This window comes from Pan paniscus, chromosome 10, assembly GCF_029289425.2.
Source record: "Pan paniscus chromosome 10, NHGRI_mPanPan1-v2.0_pri, whole genome shotgun sequence".
In the NCBI taxonomy this organism is placed as follows: Eukaryota; Metazoa; Chordata; class Mammalia; order Primates; family Hominidae; genus Pan; species Pan paniscus.
In genome coordinates, this window is record NC_073259.2 from 19961723 (window position 1) to 19979304 (window position 17582).

Genomic DNA, 17582 nt, shown 5'->3' on the forward strand with positions numbered 1-17582 from the left:
TAAAGCTTTAACCAGGAACACAGGAGAAAAGGTAACATTAGAACTATGAGAAATCATAGAGTCATGAATGCCTGATATGCGTCCCAATCTGCACATTGTCCTATAAGAGTTTGAGATGTAGGTTTACATGTTGTGCTAAACCTGGTCATTCTGGTGTAACTAGCAGTGGCATCCCCATCCTGTCTTCCCCACCATACCCTCCCCCACCACACATTCACACAATGTGCATTCCCCTACCATATATGAACACACACATACTCATCAGGTTTTAAGACTTACGACATGAAGAAAGTACCTTTCCGTAGAACATCAGTTTGTTCAGAATATTCTACATATGTAGGAATTTGCTCCACAATGTACAGAGTGCCTTTGTCAAGACTGTGGTTCAGCTTTACTTTCTTCAGGTCCAGAACCATGTATTGATTGTTATAGGTGCCTGAAATATCAGGAAACATGAAGACGGGGCATGGGTATGACTTTACTGGTTAACAAGCCTAAATCAAAATATATGTCTGTGCCTAACAGTTATTCTGCAGGGTCACTTACCAGAGTTGTATTTTGAAAAGATGTCTGCCCACCTCTTGCCACTATCTGCCATCATATTGGCCACACGGACTCTTTGCCAGGCCAGGAGAGTCTCGGGTATTACCTGCTTTAGCAGGGTTTTATTAAACACACTGTTTGTGGTCTGCAGCAATATCAATCCACTGCTAAGAATGTAAAAATCATCCAGAGACTCCAAAAACCCTACAGGAAAGACAAATATACACATCAGCATATGTATACATGGAACAGTGAACCATCATTATTGACAAAGAGCTTTACATACACAATGCATTTTGCAAAGTGTATCAGTTATTACTATCCTTGATCTGCAGTAGCCTCCCCCAGCTTTGGCTCACCTCTGTGGTAGTCACCCAACTGCCCCTTATAGAGGTGCCAAAAGAACTCCACCCCTGGATTCTCCATTGAAAATTTATTTTGTGATTTGAAATAACAAAAATATGTTAAATCCAGAACATTGCAAGCTTCCAGAATGATAAACAGATGTAGATCCCGACTTGCTAGGATTTTGCAGGAGAATTTTTAATTAGGGAGGGGATTAGCAGGGTTCATTAGTAAGAATATAAATGCCTTTTTTTCTTCTCTTCTACTTTCCTGTATTTTTCAAATTTTGTATAAGTCTACTTTTTTTTTTTTTTTTTTTTTTGACACACAGTCTGACTCTGTCACCCAGGCTGGAGTGTGGTGGCATGATCTCAGCTCACTGCAACCTTGCCTCCTGGGTTCAAGCAATTCTTGTGCCTCAGCCTCCTGAGTAGCTGGGGTTACAGGTGTGCACCACCACACCTGGCTAATTTTTGTATTTTTAGTAGAGACCGGGTTTCACCATGTTGGCCAGGCTGGTCTCAAACTCCTGACCTCAAGTGATTCACCCACCTTAGCCTCTAAAGTGCTGGGATTACAGGTGTGGGCCACCACACCCGGCTAAGTCTACATAATTTTTATAAATGGAAAAGCATCTACATTTAGAAAAGTAAAGATGGTTTTGAAACTAGGGCATTGACACTCTTGGTCAATGCTTTTTTATAAATGTTGGAGGCAACACAGGAAAATCAGTGAAGCCACAGTCTTTTCTGAAGACCTATTTTGTGGTTTATACTGGGATGAGTATGGAAAAGATAGAATATCAGGCACAGCTGTAATAAAAAGAGAGGATATACTGTCATCAGTAACAGTAATGGAACAACTGTCAGTGTTAAACAGAAAAGGACCTCAGTGGTAGAGTTAGAAGGGGCCAGAGTGGTAAGTTCCTTCGGTGCATCCTGCTGAAGGGTTTTAAGGCCCTTACAAAACAGTCCCGAGGGAGCTAGCTAGCCCCTTCCACTATGTGAGGTCACAGAGAGAAGGCACTGTCTACGAGAAACAGACCCTCATTAGACACTGAGTCTTCCAGTCCCTTCATCTTGGGCTTCCCAGCCTCCAGAACTGTGAGCAATAACATTTCTATAGCTTATAAATTACCTAGTCTGAGGTGTTTTGTCATAGTAGTCAGAATGGACTGAGATGGTCTCAAATTTCTACCATGATTTTTTACCACTTTTATCATTTTTGCCATATCGGAGTACTATCTGAACTATCATTTAGTTAATATTTTTGTTATTTTTTAACTGACGAGTAAAAATTATATATATTGATGTTATACAAAAGAAAGGATATTTTGATACCTGACAAGGAAACATTGTATATATTTTGGTATACAAAATGATATTCTGATATATGTATACATTGTCAATGGCTAAATCAAGCTATTAACATATGCACTACTTAATATCTTTCTTCAAATTAACTCACTTTTCAAACTTAACTTACCCTTGTCATATATCATAATGTCTCAGAAACTATGGACTTAATGTTTTTGTTTTTTCCCAAAGAAATACATTAAAACAAATACATTTCTACTAATGTGCAAAAAATGTTTGTCCACATACTGCCTCAAATCACCCCACCAGCCCTATGCACGCTATTGCACATCTATTCTAGCCTAGTATGGAATAAGTAAGGTGGGGTCAAAGAAACGGGTCACCTGAAACCGGAGGTAAGAGCATGGATTGGGAGTCAGAAGACTTGCATTTTAGTTTCCTGCTTGCCTCTAATGAATTTGACAATTCTTATTTTGCCTCTCTCTTCCTTATTTCCTTCTTCTGATAACCTGGGACTAATGTCATTCAGCTATTCAGCTCTAACAATCTGATTTTAATTTCTTGAAATTTCTTGAGTAGGAAAGTTACACGATGAGAGGACTGTCCAACTAACTCTTAGTTTTTTTTTTTTTTTTTTGAGACGGAGTCTCGCTCTGTCGCCCAGGCTGGAGTGCAGTGGCGTGATCTCGGCACACTGCAAATTCTGCCTCCTGGGTTCACGCCATTCTCCTGCCTCAGCCTCCCAAGTAGCTGGGACTACAGGCGCCCGCCACCACGCCCTGCTAATTTTTTGTATTTTTAGTAGAGACGGGGTTTCGCCATGTTAGCCAGGATGGTCTCGATCTCCTGACCTCGTGATCTGCCCGCCTCGGCCTCCCAAAGTGCTGGGATTACAGGCGTGAGCCACCGTGCCCGGCCCCAACTAACTCTTAATGAGCCTCTACAAGGCTGCCATTAAGCTATAGAGAGCTTTGTGTAAATTAGAGAAAGTTGCACACTCCAAGTGGTACAAGGTTTAACAGTACACTTGAATGAAATTTTAATGGGTCACCTCTCTAGAAAGACATGACCTGGGCAAGGATATATGGCTTGACAGAGTGTAAAATGGATTGCATTCGTGTCTTGGGCTGGGATCATTTTTCAAACTGTACAACCATACTTGGCAGCCTTGAGAAAGCTCCCTGGTAGATAATCCCTGTAGGGTAGAATGCTGTATTTCCGGAATGACAAGTTTGCTAATTCAATACTTGCTGTAGCAGTCTCCCTGGACACAAGAGGGCAGGCGTTCTTTAATATGTGTAGGTGATTTAATATTACAAGTACTAATGTTTAAGGAGTAGTCTTTCATTTAAAGGCAAGATTCTTTATGAAAGAGACAGGATGACGGAAATATATAGGCTATCCAGAGTTCTAGAGCAAGGAGAGTGAACTGGCCTGCAAAAACTATAGTTGAGGAGGCTAATTCTATAGTTTAGAGTTTAAGATAATAAAGAAAAGGCCCAGAGATGGGACAAAGTTCTGACACATTGCCTTTGAAAAGAAACACATTTCTTTGACTACATACAATTATAATCTTTTTAAATTTTTTTTTTTTTTTTTTTGAGACAGGGTCTCCCTGTGTTGCCCAGGCTGGTCTCGAGCTTTAGAGTTCAAGGGATCCTCCAGCCTTGGCCTCCCAAAGTGCTGGGATTACAGGTATGAGCCACCACACCCTAACTAAAATTATAATCTTGCTCTCATCTGTCATTAGCAGCTTTGGAAGGCAGATTGAGATCAGGAGAAAATGAAACACTCCAGTGTTTTATGAATGCCAGCCTAAGAATAACATTTCATGATAAGCTTCTCACTGAATTTAATTAAGAAATAAAAAGAAACACTTTCGGTTAATAAATCCTATTTCAAGACTTAAAAAAAACACCAAACTGCAGAAATAAACAGTAACCACTATGTAGTCATGCAAATGGCAACAACAGTTACTCAACACACACCATGGAACAAACACATTAGAAACAATTATGAAGATTGACTCATGGGGAGTTGCATGTTGAGACAGGGTGGAGTTGAGGGAAATCATCTTATGACCAGTTAATCAAGAAAAGTATGAAAACTAAGGTGGGATTTCTGGAAAGGTAGAAGGGAGGACACATCCTGATTTAGGTGGGGAAGATGATCAAGACAGGTCTGATCTGGCAGAAGACAACAGTGTTCTGGGATGGTACCAATGAGGAGACAAAGAATCAAAGAAAGGTACTTAAAAAAAAAACAGAAATTAAGTGCTGCAAAATCCATTTATAATTCTTTAGAATACGTGCCCGTATTCTGCTATTTCTTTTTTTTCTTGGTTCTACCTTTTAAAAGCAAAGGACATGAATTTTGGTCTGTACTAAATATAGATTGTTTTTATATACTTCAGCTTTATGACCAAAGTACCTAGATCAAAGAGGTAACATGACATTAATAAAGTAATTACAGAACATTAAAAATGTTTACAACATATATTTATTAAATAGGCAATTTTATAGATTATGAAGACTTGACTTAAATTTTCCTGGAGCCTATTCTTTTATCTTCATGTGTACCTACTTTCAAGTACATGCACTTAATATTTAAAAAGGCCAAGCTGGCTCATGCCTGTAATCCCAGCACTTTGGGAGACCGAGGTGGGTGGTGAATCATTTGAGGTCAGCCTGACCAACATGGTGAAACCCCATCTCTACTAAAAATACAAAAAAAAAAAAAAAAATTAGCCGGGCGTGGTGGCACATGCCTGTAGTCCCAGCTACTTGGGAGGCTGAGGCACAAGAATTGCTTGAACCCAGGAGGCAGAGGTTGAATTGGCCACTGCACTCCAGCCTGGGCAACAGAGTGAGACTCCATCTCAAAAAAAAAAAAACAAGGCCGGGCACGGTGGCTCACGCCTGTAATCCCAGCACTTTGGGAGGCTGAGGCGGGTGGATCACAAGGTCAGGAGTTTGAGACCAGCCTGACCAACATGGTGAAACCCCGTCTCTACTAAAAATACAAAAATTAGCTGGGCATGGTGGCGCGCGCCTGTAATCCCAGTTACTCAGGAGGCTGAGGTAGGGGATTCGCTTGAACCAGGAGGCGGAGGCTGCAGTGAGCCGAGATCGCGCCATTGCACTCTAGCCTCGGTGACAGAGCGACACTCCATCTCAAACAAAAACAAAAACAAACAAACAACAACAACAAAAAAGGCTAAGCAAAGATTTTGCTGCTTAGACCACAAGGGCTGCCATAGTCTCACAAACAGGATGGACTATGGATTCAGTATGCTAGGATGGTCTAGGGTGCTTGTTACAAATGTCCCAGCCCAGATCAATGAAATATGAATTTCTATGGATGACACTGCATTTTTAGCAAGCTCCATAGGAAAAATTGGGGAACATCTAAGTTTAAGAGATATGTATACATGTATGGGGGAGGTGATAGCATACCTGTATATAATGAGAAGTAGGAACACACACATGCTTGGGGAAACACACTAAATGCATCCCAGAAAGCCTCACTTATAGATCATTAAGCTTGAAGCCTCAGCCTTATGGGGATCATCATTACTGGGATCCTCAATTAAAAGTCCTTTGAGGCCAGGCAAGGTGGCTTATGCCTGTAATCCCAGTACTTTGGCAGGCGGAGGAGGGCGGATCACCTGAGTTCGGGAGTTCGAGATTAGCCTGGCCAGCATGGAGAAACCCTGTCTCTACTAAAAATACAAAAATTAGCAGGGCATGGTGCATACGCCTGTGGTCCCAGCTACTTGGGAGGCTGAGACACAAGAATCGCTTGAACCTGGGAGGCAGAGGTTGCAGTGAGCTGAGATCACGCCATTCCACTCCAGCACGGGCGACAGAGTGAGACGCCATCTCAAACAAAAAAAAGTCCTTTAAATAGGTTCCGTCTTTTATTCCCACATAGAAGCTCCACCCACCTGGCATGGCAGGAAATCCTTTGCGTTCACTGCTCTTTTAGTTTTTTGTTTGTGTTTGTGTTTTGAGACAGGCCATGCTCTGTCGCCCAGGCTGGAGTGCCATGGCGTGATCAAGGCTCAAGGCAGCTTCAAACCCCCAGGATCAAAGGATCCTCCCACCAGGCCTCCTGAGTAGCTGGGGCTACAGGCATGCACCACCACACCTGGCTAAATTTTTTAATTTTTTGTAGAGACGGGGGTCCTGCTATGTTGCACAGCCTGGTCTCAAACTTCTGGGCTCAAGCGCTCCTCCTGCCTTGGCCTCTTAAAGTGCTGGGATTACAGGTGTGAGCCACCAAACGCAGCTGGCTCTTTCAGTTTTAGCCATTTAATTTAAATCCAAACTGAATCATTTCTAAAAAAAAACGAAATGGATATTTATAGTTAGATATATTGCCTTTGCACCCAGTCCTCAACCACTGAATTGTGTGACTTTGACCTGTTTGACTATTTAACTTCTCTGAACTGTTTATTTTAAAAATGCAGACAAAATACCCTCCTTGAGGCTTTTTACGGGAGGCAGAATTTGTAAAAGTCAGTATGCTTTGCCTCTTGACTGCATTAACATGCCACAGGCTCAGACTGTTTTGTGTAAAGGATGTCAAAGAACTGCACCTTGTCTAAAGAGAAGTTTGATGTTTTGTATGCTTGTTAAGAAAATACAATACTAGAAATTAATGGTAGACAACTGATTTTAAAAATACCCTTCTTGTTAGGTTTTTATGAACATTAAATGACATAATAAAAACAAAATGTTGGCCTGGCACAGTGGCTCACGCCTGTAATTCCAGCACTTTGGGAGGCTGAGGCAGGCGGATCACTTGAGGCCAGGAGTTTGAGACCAGCCTGGCCAACATGGTGAAACTGCGTCTCTACTAAAAATACAAAAATTAGCCGGGCGTGGTCACACACACCGGTAATCCCAGCTACTCGGGAGGCTGAGGCATGAGAATCACTTGAACCTGGGAGGCGGAGGTTGCAGTGAGCTGAGATCACACCACTGCACTCCATCCTGGGTAACAGAGTGAGATTCTGTCTCAGAAAACAAAACCCCAAAAACAAAAAGAAAATGTGCACAGTGTCAGGGACAGAGCCAGGTACATGGTAGGGGCTAAACACATATTCAGGTTTTTTGTTTTCCTTTCTATTTAACTAGTTGAACACAAACAAGCTTATAGTAATTTATTTAAAACTTAAATTCTGCCTAATTCCCATAAAACTAGTCAGGTCCCATTCATGTTATTTATCACAAAGGATTTGCTTCAAGTAACAAGTCCTGTGCTGAACACATAGGTTTTGCATCTGAAGTCCCTGGCTTACAATTCCTGAACATCTTAGACTCCTGTTCTCAAATCTAGGGTATGAAAGGGAGGGCAGGATGAATAGAAAGCAAGTTACAATAGGAACTGTGATCTCTTAGGCAGCCCCCACCTCCTCCTTGTTTTATTGCCCGTCTTTCTTTCCTACAGTTCCTACCATGTCCACATCAAAGTGGACATAATCTATCTCCTTCCTGTTTTCCCTCTAATCCTTCTTTCTTCCTTCCTTCTTTTCTCCTTCCTTCCATAAATATTTATTCAATGATTATAATATGCAAGGCTCTGTGCTCGTCCTGGGACACAGACATGAATACAGAATATGGGCTCTGAAGAAATTATGCACAGGGTACCTAGGAAGCTCAAAGGAGAGATAACTTACTTGGCCTGAAGGTTAGTAAAACCTTCTAAAAGGAGCTCTTGTGCTACTCTTTGTTAATATGAAAAGCACTAGGGTATTATGTATTACCCAGCCAAAAAAAAAAAAAATGCTCGTATCAAGGGTGAGTATTCCAATAATAGCAGCATGATAAAATTGAGTGATTTTCCCACAAATAATAATTATAAAACTGTATAAAATTATTTAAAGCAATGATCTGAAGATACTAGGAATGACCAAAGGCAGAGAGAAACAGAACATTAGTACAGCGTTGGTTAAGATGGAGTATGAGGCTTCCTTGCCTGTGTGTATTCCTAAACCAGTGATATGGACTGAATTCTGTTTCCTCAAAATTCATATGTTGAAGTCTTAACCCGTAGTACCTGAAAATATGACTATATTTGGATACAGAGCATTAAAAAGGTAATTAAGGTCAACTGAGGTCATATGGGCAAACTCTAATTCAACATGACCGGTGTCCTTATAAGAAGAGGAAGTGAGCCGGGCGTGGTGGCTCATGCCTGTAATCCCAGCACTTTGGGAGGCCGAGGCAGGTGGATCACGAGGTAAGGAGATCGAGACCACCTGGCTAACAGGGCGAAACCCTGTCTCCACTAAAAATACAAAAAATTAGCCGGGTGTGGTGGCATGCACCTGTAGTCCCAGCTACTTGGGAGGCTGAGGCAGGAGAATCACGTGAACCTGGGAGGCGGAGGTTGTGGTGAGCTGAGATCGTACCACTGCACTCCAACCTGGATGACAGAGTGAGACATCATCTTAAAAAAAAAAAAAAAGGAGGAAGTGATGCCAGGTATATGCCCACACAGAGAAAAGGCCATGTGAGGACACAGTGAGAGGGTGGCCATCTGTAGGCCAAAGAGATAAACCAAACCTGTCAATATCTTGATCTTGGACTCTCAGCTTCTAGAACTGTGAGAATAATTAATTTCTGTTGTTTAAGCCACCCAGTCTTTGTCATGGCAGCCTTAGCAAACTAATATATAGCCCATACCCAACTCTAGTTATGGAAAACTAGAGCCATTCTGGCTTGAGATGGCGAGATCAAAGTCTAGTATTGCAGAACAGCTGAGAATTTCAGAGGAAAATTTTGGGAGCAAGAGAACCACAAGAAGAGCAGAGATCCAAAATCTGAATATGAACTCTGTCCTGTTCCCTGACTGACCACTAACTGTGCATGAATGTGGGAAATGCCAGGGAGCCCAGGGTAAAAACAGAAAGAAATGAGAAGGGTTTTCCCTTGTAAGACAGAAATGTTCTAGAATTGAGATAGGTGAGTTTGCTGCAACTTACACTGCCAGGGTTCCCAACTCATATGCAGCTCAAATTCCTCAGGCTCTCAGAGGACAAAGGTAAGAGCTGGAAAAGCAAATGGGAATATAGGGGAAACCTTAGGATCAAGGAAATCACAAAGAGAGTTAGCTCTATAATATGAATTTGAGCTGCCAACATCTTTCACTGGCTGCTAAATTACACAGATGCAGGAGCAACCTCCAGAAGACCAGGTTGAAGCAGCAGTGTTGAGGAAGGACATTGGTTGCTGCACATTGTGCAGGTGACATATATTGAAGTTTGAGTGCAAGCAAGGTAATTGCCTGTTAAAAACAACAACAAAAAAAGTAAAACAAGTGACTCCAGCAAGATGTCTGACTAGAGGTGCCTAACATTCATTTCCCTACAAAAAAAAAAGGAACCAAAATGATGAATAAACAACTATATTTTGACTAGAGTATCCAAAGGAGAACACTAAAGTGTTCCGAAGGAGTACAATAAGGGAGGGGCAGAGACCCAGTGGAGCATGGAGACTTGGGATGGCTGCATAAAAAAGAGAATGAAACATTCTGCCTTTGCCACTTCGTCTTCCCAGTCAAGATCGGTATGAAACCAGGAGGCAGTCTCCCTACGGAGAAAACGTGAGCAGGAGAACTCCCAGCAATCTCCATTAAAGATGCAAACACCTACAGTCTTTGCTGCTTGAGAATTCTGCAGTTTTCACAAGTCATGAACCCATTCTAGGGAGCTGCCTGGCATTCACATGGCTGTATTACTCCAAAGAATGAGCCCACATTGTGCCTCCTTCTCCTCTGTGATCTAAGCTGCTGATGTACAGCACTATCTTGAGACTGGTGCCACTACTATAGTGCACTGTGCTCTGGAGGGCCAGTAACCACTGTTTGTTTCTCCCCATCCTGAGGCTCTGCTGCAAGTACACTGTGCTTGTAAACAGTAGCACACCACTCACCAGTTGAGCAGCTACTGTTTCTTATCCACCAGGAATAAGCTGCCTACGATGCACTCCATCTTCCCCATCCCTGTGGCGCAGCACCTCAACCTCAATTACTCAGAGCATAGGCCCAGTGAAACAGCCATAACCTTGGTGCCTGAGCCCATGTGGTGTCCTGACGCCCAAGGAACAGATGATCCTACCCAGCAGGAAGGCCACACCTTACCCTGAAGGAGCAGTCCCTATGCACTTGCGGTGTGTGTAACAGCCTGGCACTCCTGCCCCCAGAGGACAGACTGTGTCTAATCCTATTGGAGTAGGCCTTGTGCACCCATGGCGCATGAAACAACCTGGCACCCTTGCCACAAGCAGAAAGGCCATGCATATGATTTGACAGAGCTGCCATACAAACTCCTCCAGGCTAGGATGCCACTGAGGCATCCATAGAAATTGCTAACATTGACTACAGCTGAAAAAACTGCATGGTGACTACACTACTGCATCCACCTGGAACCATAGCCTATGCATCCTACACAACCGACACCTTAGGACACATCTGCAGGCAAAAATCTTTCCCTATGATAACAACTCTATAAAACTGGAAGAGGCATCCATTCTATCAGATGCCCAGACATCAGTGCGGGGACACAAGAAATATGAAAAAGCAAGAAAACATGATACCACCAAAAAAAATACAATAACTCTCCCGTAACTGACCTTAAAGAAATGGCAATTTACTAATTGCATAAAAAATTTAAAAATATGATCTTAAGGAAAATCAATGAGATTCAAGATAATATAGATAGGCAATTCAATAGAATCAGAAAAGCAATTCATGATATGAATAAAGAATTCAACAGAGATATCATTTAAAAAAAAACTCCTGGAGCTGAAGACTTTAATGAATGAAATAAAAAATATAATGGAAAGTTCCAACAGCAGACTACACCAAGCAGAATAAAGAATTTCTGAACTGAAGACAGCTCTTCGCTTGAAGAGTGAAGAAAGCCTACAAGACCTATGAGACACCATTAAGTGAACACATTTTCACACTATAGAAACTTGAGAGGGAGAAGAGATGGAGAAGGGCACAGAAAGCTTAACAAAATAATAGCAGAAACTTCTTAAGTTTTGAGAGAGATATAGAGAACTCTATGCCAACAAATATGAAAACTTAGAAGAAATGGATAAATTCTTGGGCACATAAAACTTAACGAAAATTGAATCATGAAGAAATAGAAAATTTGAACAGACCAATAACAAGTAATGAGATTGAATTAGTAATAAAAAGTCTTCCAGAAAAGAAAAGCCGAGGACCCAATGGCCTCACTGATGAGTTCTACCAAACATTAAAGAAAAACTAATACAAATCCTTTGAAAACTATTCAAAAGACATGAAGAGGAGGGAATACTTCCAACATCTTTCTATGAGACCAGCATCACCCCGCTTCCAAAACCTGATAAGGACACAACAAATAAATAAATCTATTGGCCAATATCCCTAATAAACCTAGATACAAAACTCCTCAAAAAAATATTTAAAAACTGAATTCAACAGCACATTAAGAAAAATCACTCACCATAATAAATGGGATTCATTCCAGGGATGCAAGGATGGTTCAATATATGCAAATCAATAAACATAATACATCATATTAACAGAATCAAGGACAAACTCATGAAGGGATGTTGAATCTATTGATCTAGAAAAGATATTTAATAAAATTCAACATCCCCTCATGATAAACACTCTCAACAAAATAGATATACAAGAAATGTAACTCAACACAATAAAGCCCATATATGACAAATTCACAGCTAGCATCATACTGAATGGGGAAAAGTTGAAAGCTTTTCCTCTAAGATCTGGAACAAGACACAAATGCACCACTTTTATTTAACATAATACTGGAGGTTCTAGCCAAAGCAATTAGGCAAGAGAAAGACAAAAAGGGCATCCAAATTGAAAAGGCAGAAATCAAACTGTCCCTGCTTCCAAATGACATAATCTTATACAGGGAAAACCCTGAAAACTTCACCAAAATACTGTTAGAACTAATAAGTAAATTGAGTACAGTTGCAGGATATAAAATCAATATACAAAAATCTATAGCATTTCTATATGACAATAGCAGACAATCAGAAAAAAATAAGAAGGCAATTCCATTTATTACAGCTACAGAAACAAACACTTAACTAAGCGGGTGAAAGATCTCTGTGATGAAACCTATAAAATATTGACAAAAGAAATGAAGAGGATACAAATGGAAAGATATTCCGTGTTTACGGATTTGAGGAATATTTTTAAAAATGTCCATACTAATCAAAGCAATTGACAGATTCAGTGCAATCTCTATCAAAATACCAATGACATTCTTCATAGAAAGAGAAAAAAATCTTTAAATGTGTATGGAACCTCAAAAGACCCCAAATAGTCAAAGCAATCTTGAGCAAAAAGAACAAAGCTGGAAACATCACACTACCTGGCTTCAAAATATACTACAAAGCTATAATAACCAAAACAGCGTAGTACTGGCATAAAAATAGACATATATACTAATAGGACAGAATAAAAAATACAGAAATAAATTCACACACTTACAGCTAATTGATTTTTGGCAAAGACACTAAGAACACACATTGGAAAAAATTCTCTTCGATAAATGGTGCTCGGAAAACTGGGTATCTACATGGAGAGGAATGAAACTAGACCCCTTGCTGGGTATTTATCCAAAGGAAATGAAATAAATATGTTAAAGAGATATCCACACTCTCATGCTTATTGCAGCACTATTCACAATAGTCAAGATATGGAATCAACCTAAATGGCTATCAACAGATGAATGGATAAAGAAAATATGATACATATACATATAATGGAATACTATTCAGCCATAAAAAGAATCAAATTAGGTCATGTGTAGCAATGCGGATGAGCCCTGAGGGCATTATGTTAAATGAAATAAGCCAGGCACGGAAAGACAAATACTCCACAATCTCACTCAGATGTGGAATCTATAAAAGCCGATCTCATACAAGTATAGAGTAGAACAATGCTTACCAGCAGCTGGGGAGGGTAGGCAAGGTGGAAAGGGCTTAATCAACAGGTACAAAATTACAGTTAGATAGAAGGAGAAAGTTGCGGTATTCTATTGCACAGTAGGCTTACTATAGTTAACAATATTATATTATATATTTTAAATAACTAGAAGAGAGATTTTTGAATGTCCTTACCATTAGAAAGTGATAAATGTTTGAAGTGATGAATATTCTAAATGCCATGATTTGTTCACTACACAATGTATACATGCATCAAAACATCACACTGTCCCCTATAAATATGTACAATTATATGTCATTTAAAAATAAAATAAAACATAATTCTCAAAAATACACATTTCAGAGACACTATGGTGTGCTATTTTTCAAGTCCACATTTCAACCAAAAATTACCAGGCACTACAGTTAACAATATTGTGTTACATATTTCAAAATAACTATAAAAGAGGATTTTGAACGTTCTTGCCATAAGGAACTGATAAATGTTTGCGGTGAAGAATATACTAAATATGTATATACATTGTGTAATGATCAAGTCATAGTATTTGCTATATTTGTCACCTCAAAAGAAAAAGGAAGGTACGACCCCACACTTAAGTCACTGGAAACTGTTTCCAAGTAGGTCTTGATATTGGGTTTAGCGGACAAAGACAAAACAGGAAAATATGGTTTTAAGAGTTACCAGAGAGGGAATCTCAACATAAAATTAGAAATTAAAGAAAGAACAAAATTGAAATTCTAGATCTGAAAAGTACAGTAAATGAAATGAAAAACTCACTGTATACTTCAACAGTAAATTTGAGATGGCAGAAGAAGGAATTAGAAAACCTGAAGATTGTCGCTGGGCATGGTGGCTCACGCCTGTAATCCCAGCACTTTGGGAGGCCAAGGTGGGTGGATCACCTGAGGTCAGGAGTTGGAAACCAGCCTGGCCAACATGGTGAAACTTCATCTCTACTAAAAATACAAGATTAGCCCAGTGTAGTGGTGCATGCCTATAATCCCAGCTACTTGGGAGGCTGAGGCAGGAGAATCGCTTGAACCTGGGAGGTGGAGGTTGCAGTGAACTGAGATTGCATCACTGAACTCCATCCTGGGCAACAATAGTGAAACTTCATCTCAAAATAAATAAATAAATAAAATAAAATAAACAAAAAATAAAACAAAGAAAACCTGAAGATAGAAGATTAATGGGAATCATCCAATCTGAAGAACAGAGAGAAAAAGAAAACTAAATAAAATTTACAAAGCCCCAAAGACTTGTGCAAAAATGTTTAGCATCTGATGGATAAATGACTGGAGTCCCAGAGGGAGAAGAGAGAGAAAAGAGGATGGAAAAAATATGTGAAGCTATAACTGGTGAAAAACCCTTACATTTAATGAAAAACATTAATTTACAGTTCCTACCAGCACAACAGACTTAAAATACAATAATCACAAAGAAGACCAGAGCTAGCCCACGACAAAGCTGAAGTCACCAAACACCTAAATGCAGAAAAAAATTAGAGAGGAAAATAATATACTTAACAGCTTACTTCTCAACACACACACACACACACACACACGTGCACACACACTTCTTGTTTTAATTTTTTAAAAGACAGTAAGTTTTTAAGTAAAAAATCATAACACCATATTAGTGTATTTATAACATATATAGATGGAGCATATATATGACAACAATAGCACAAAGGATGGAAGGCACTAAATGGGATAATTACCATTTTAAGTTCCTATATATTTTTTAGTAGGCATAATTGCTTATTAACTTTATGCAAATTGTGATGAGTTAAAGATGCATATCACAAGCCCCAGGGACAACAATTTTAAAAATGCAAATAAATATAGCTAGAAAGTCAACTTGAGTATTAAAATATAGAATATTTTGTTATAAAACCTTTGTTAAAATTTTTAACACAAAAGAAGACAGGAAAGGAGGAACAGAGAAACAAAATAGAGATGAACTAAATAGTGAAATGGCAGACTTAAATCTAAATATATAGATATTTACAGTAATTGTAAATGACCCAAACACTTCCATCAAAAGTAAGAGACTGTCAAACTTGATTGAAAAGAAAGCTTGAAATTATCTGTCTACAAAACTTGAAATTATCTGTCTACAAAAGACATACAGCAAACACAAAACCACAAATAGTTTGAAAGTAAACAGACATTCCATTTGCGCTAGCAAATTAAAATATGCTTTGATTCATACTTAAACCCGAAAGCAGGAATGCCTACATTAATTGCTACATTAAAAACAGCCATCTACCCTTGATTATCTAGAAAGACTTGGTAATGATGGCCAGTTCCTTTTAGGTTTTAGAAAATCAAATGATGACCTAAATTTCCCTTAATTTGCAAATACAGTAGTAATTAAGGTACATCTCTAAAGTGGAGCACTTACACTAGGCTCTAAGATTCACTCTGAGGTGGAACTTAAAACCAGTATACTGTATGTATGCATTGGTAATAGCGACTTTTGCTTCATACCAACAAAATATATTAGAATAATATGAAAGTACTGGAGGAGCTGAAAGAAAAACATCCAAGGCCGGGCATGGTGGGTCACGTCTGTAATCCCAGCACTTTGGGAGGCCGAGGCAGGCAGATCACCTGAGGTCGCGAGTTGGAGACCAGCTTGACCAACATGAAGAAACCCCATTTCTACTAAAAATACAAAATTGGCCGGGCGTGGTGGCGCATGCCTGTAATCCCAGCTACACGGGAGGGTGAGGCAGGAGAATCGCTTGAACCCGGGAGGTGGAAGTTGTAGTGAGCTAAGATTGCACCATTGCACTCCAGCCTTGGCAACAAGAGCGAAACTCCATCTCAAAAGAAAAAAGAAAAACACCCAACATACACATATGCCTTCAGACTTACAGACTTAAGCTGCATTTATGGGGAGCTGATGAGGTTTAGAACATATATATACTTTGTTAAAATTCCCCAGATGATTCTTGGTATGAACTACTACTGTATAAATTTTAAGATATACTTAGAAATCGTTAAGACATCTAGCCCCATCTCTAGTAGACAACACATTTATATTGCAGATATTAATTTTTTTTCAGTTTATGACCAGTTATTTGTGAAGGACTATTTGCAGGGAAAATATGAATATGTTAACTTTAGCTTATGGCACCAATTTACTAAAGAACAACAGGCTCACCAACTGATCTCAAACATAAAAAAACCCACATCAGTCTGATATGATATTATGCTACTTTGAATCTGTTACTAGTACCATCTTGACAGAGGATACATGCTCCCAAAACGTTTGTTACCACACTTAAAAATCACTGCCATCATTAAGCATCAGCTTCAAAATTATATCTATCCATGATTTACTTTTTCCAGATGACTACCATTATTCTAGTCTTTTGAATTTGTAAGGTGAAAAAAAACAAAAACAAAAACTTACGATGCACTTTTCTCCAGCACATAAGATTTCAAATTGAAAATTAAAGACATGCTATTGGTAATGCACTTGCTAGTACTACACACTTTGTACAACAAAAAACAGAGGCAAGAAACTTAATGGAAAGAAAAGAACCTTCTTTTGTTGGCCCTTAAACTGAGTCAAGATCTGAAATGTAGAGATGATCTCTGATATTTATAACAGATACCTGTATGTTCTTGCTGTGTAAATAAAATTGCTGGTATGAAATGACAAAAAAAAGGAAAGTAAACAGACAGGAAAAGTACAAGATGAAAACAGTAAGCATAAGAAAGCTGGAGTGGTTATATTAATATAAGACAATGTAGACATTAAGACAAGGAGTTGTACTAGAGACAAAAAAAAAAAGACGTTTCATAATGATAAAAGGGTCAATATAGTAGGAATATACCATACTTACGAATGTATGTGTTAAATGATAGAGTATCAAAATGCATACAGCAAAACTACCAGAAATGGAATGAGAAATATAATCTGCCATGGGATTAGAGAAAAAAGACAAGAAAATGAGAAATAGACAAATTAATAATGATAGTGGAGGTATAAATATTTCTTTTGTAGTAAATGATTAACAAATAGAAAATCAGTTAAGAATATAGATGACTTGAATTACACTATCAATTAACTTGCACTGACTGACATTTACAGAACACTACACTCAGAGGTACTAGAATTTACATTATTTTCTACTGCATATGAAACATTCATTGAGATAGACTCATGCTGAGCCATAACACAGGTCTCAATAAAGTTAAAAAAATTTGAAATCATACAGAATATGCTCTCTGATCTCAGAATAAATTAGAAAATGCAATTAAATTGGAAAACAGTGACAAAGATCTGAAAAATCTGTAAATTTTTGGAAATTAAACAATACACTTCCAAATAAGCTATGGATTAAATAAATCATGTGATAAATTAGAAAATATTCTAAAT

The 17582-nt window shown here is 38.9% G+C and overlaps 1 protein-coding gene across 2 annotated transcripts in view; it reads right to left on the minus strand.

The window, feature by feature from the left end:
* The window catches only part of PLBD1 (phospholipase B domain containing 1), a 64182-nt gene that overhangs the window by 7333 nt on the left and 39267 nt on the right, over positions 1 to 17582 (minus strand). For both annotated transcript variants that reach the window (XM_003816509.6, XM_055095430.1), the window contains 2 exons: positions 547 to 747; positions 296 to 436 (listed from right to left, as the gene is read on the minus strand). In XM_003816509.6, the coding sequence (XP_003816557.1) occupies positions 296 to 436; positions 547 to 747 (342 nt within the window). The remainder of the gene's footprint in view (positions 1 to 295; positions 437 to 546; positions 748 to 17582) is intronic.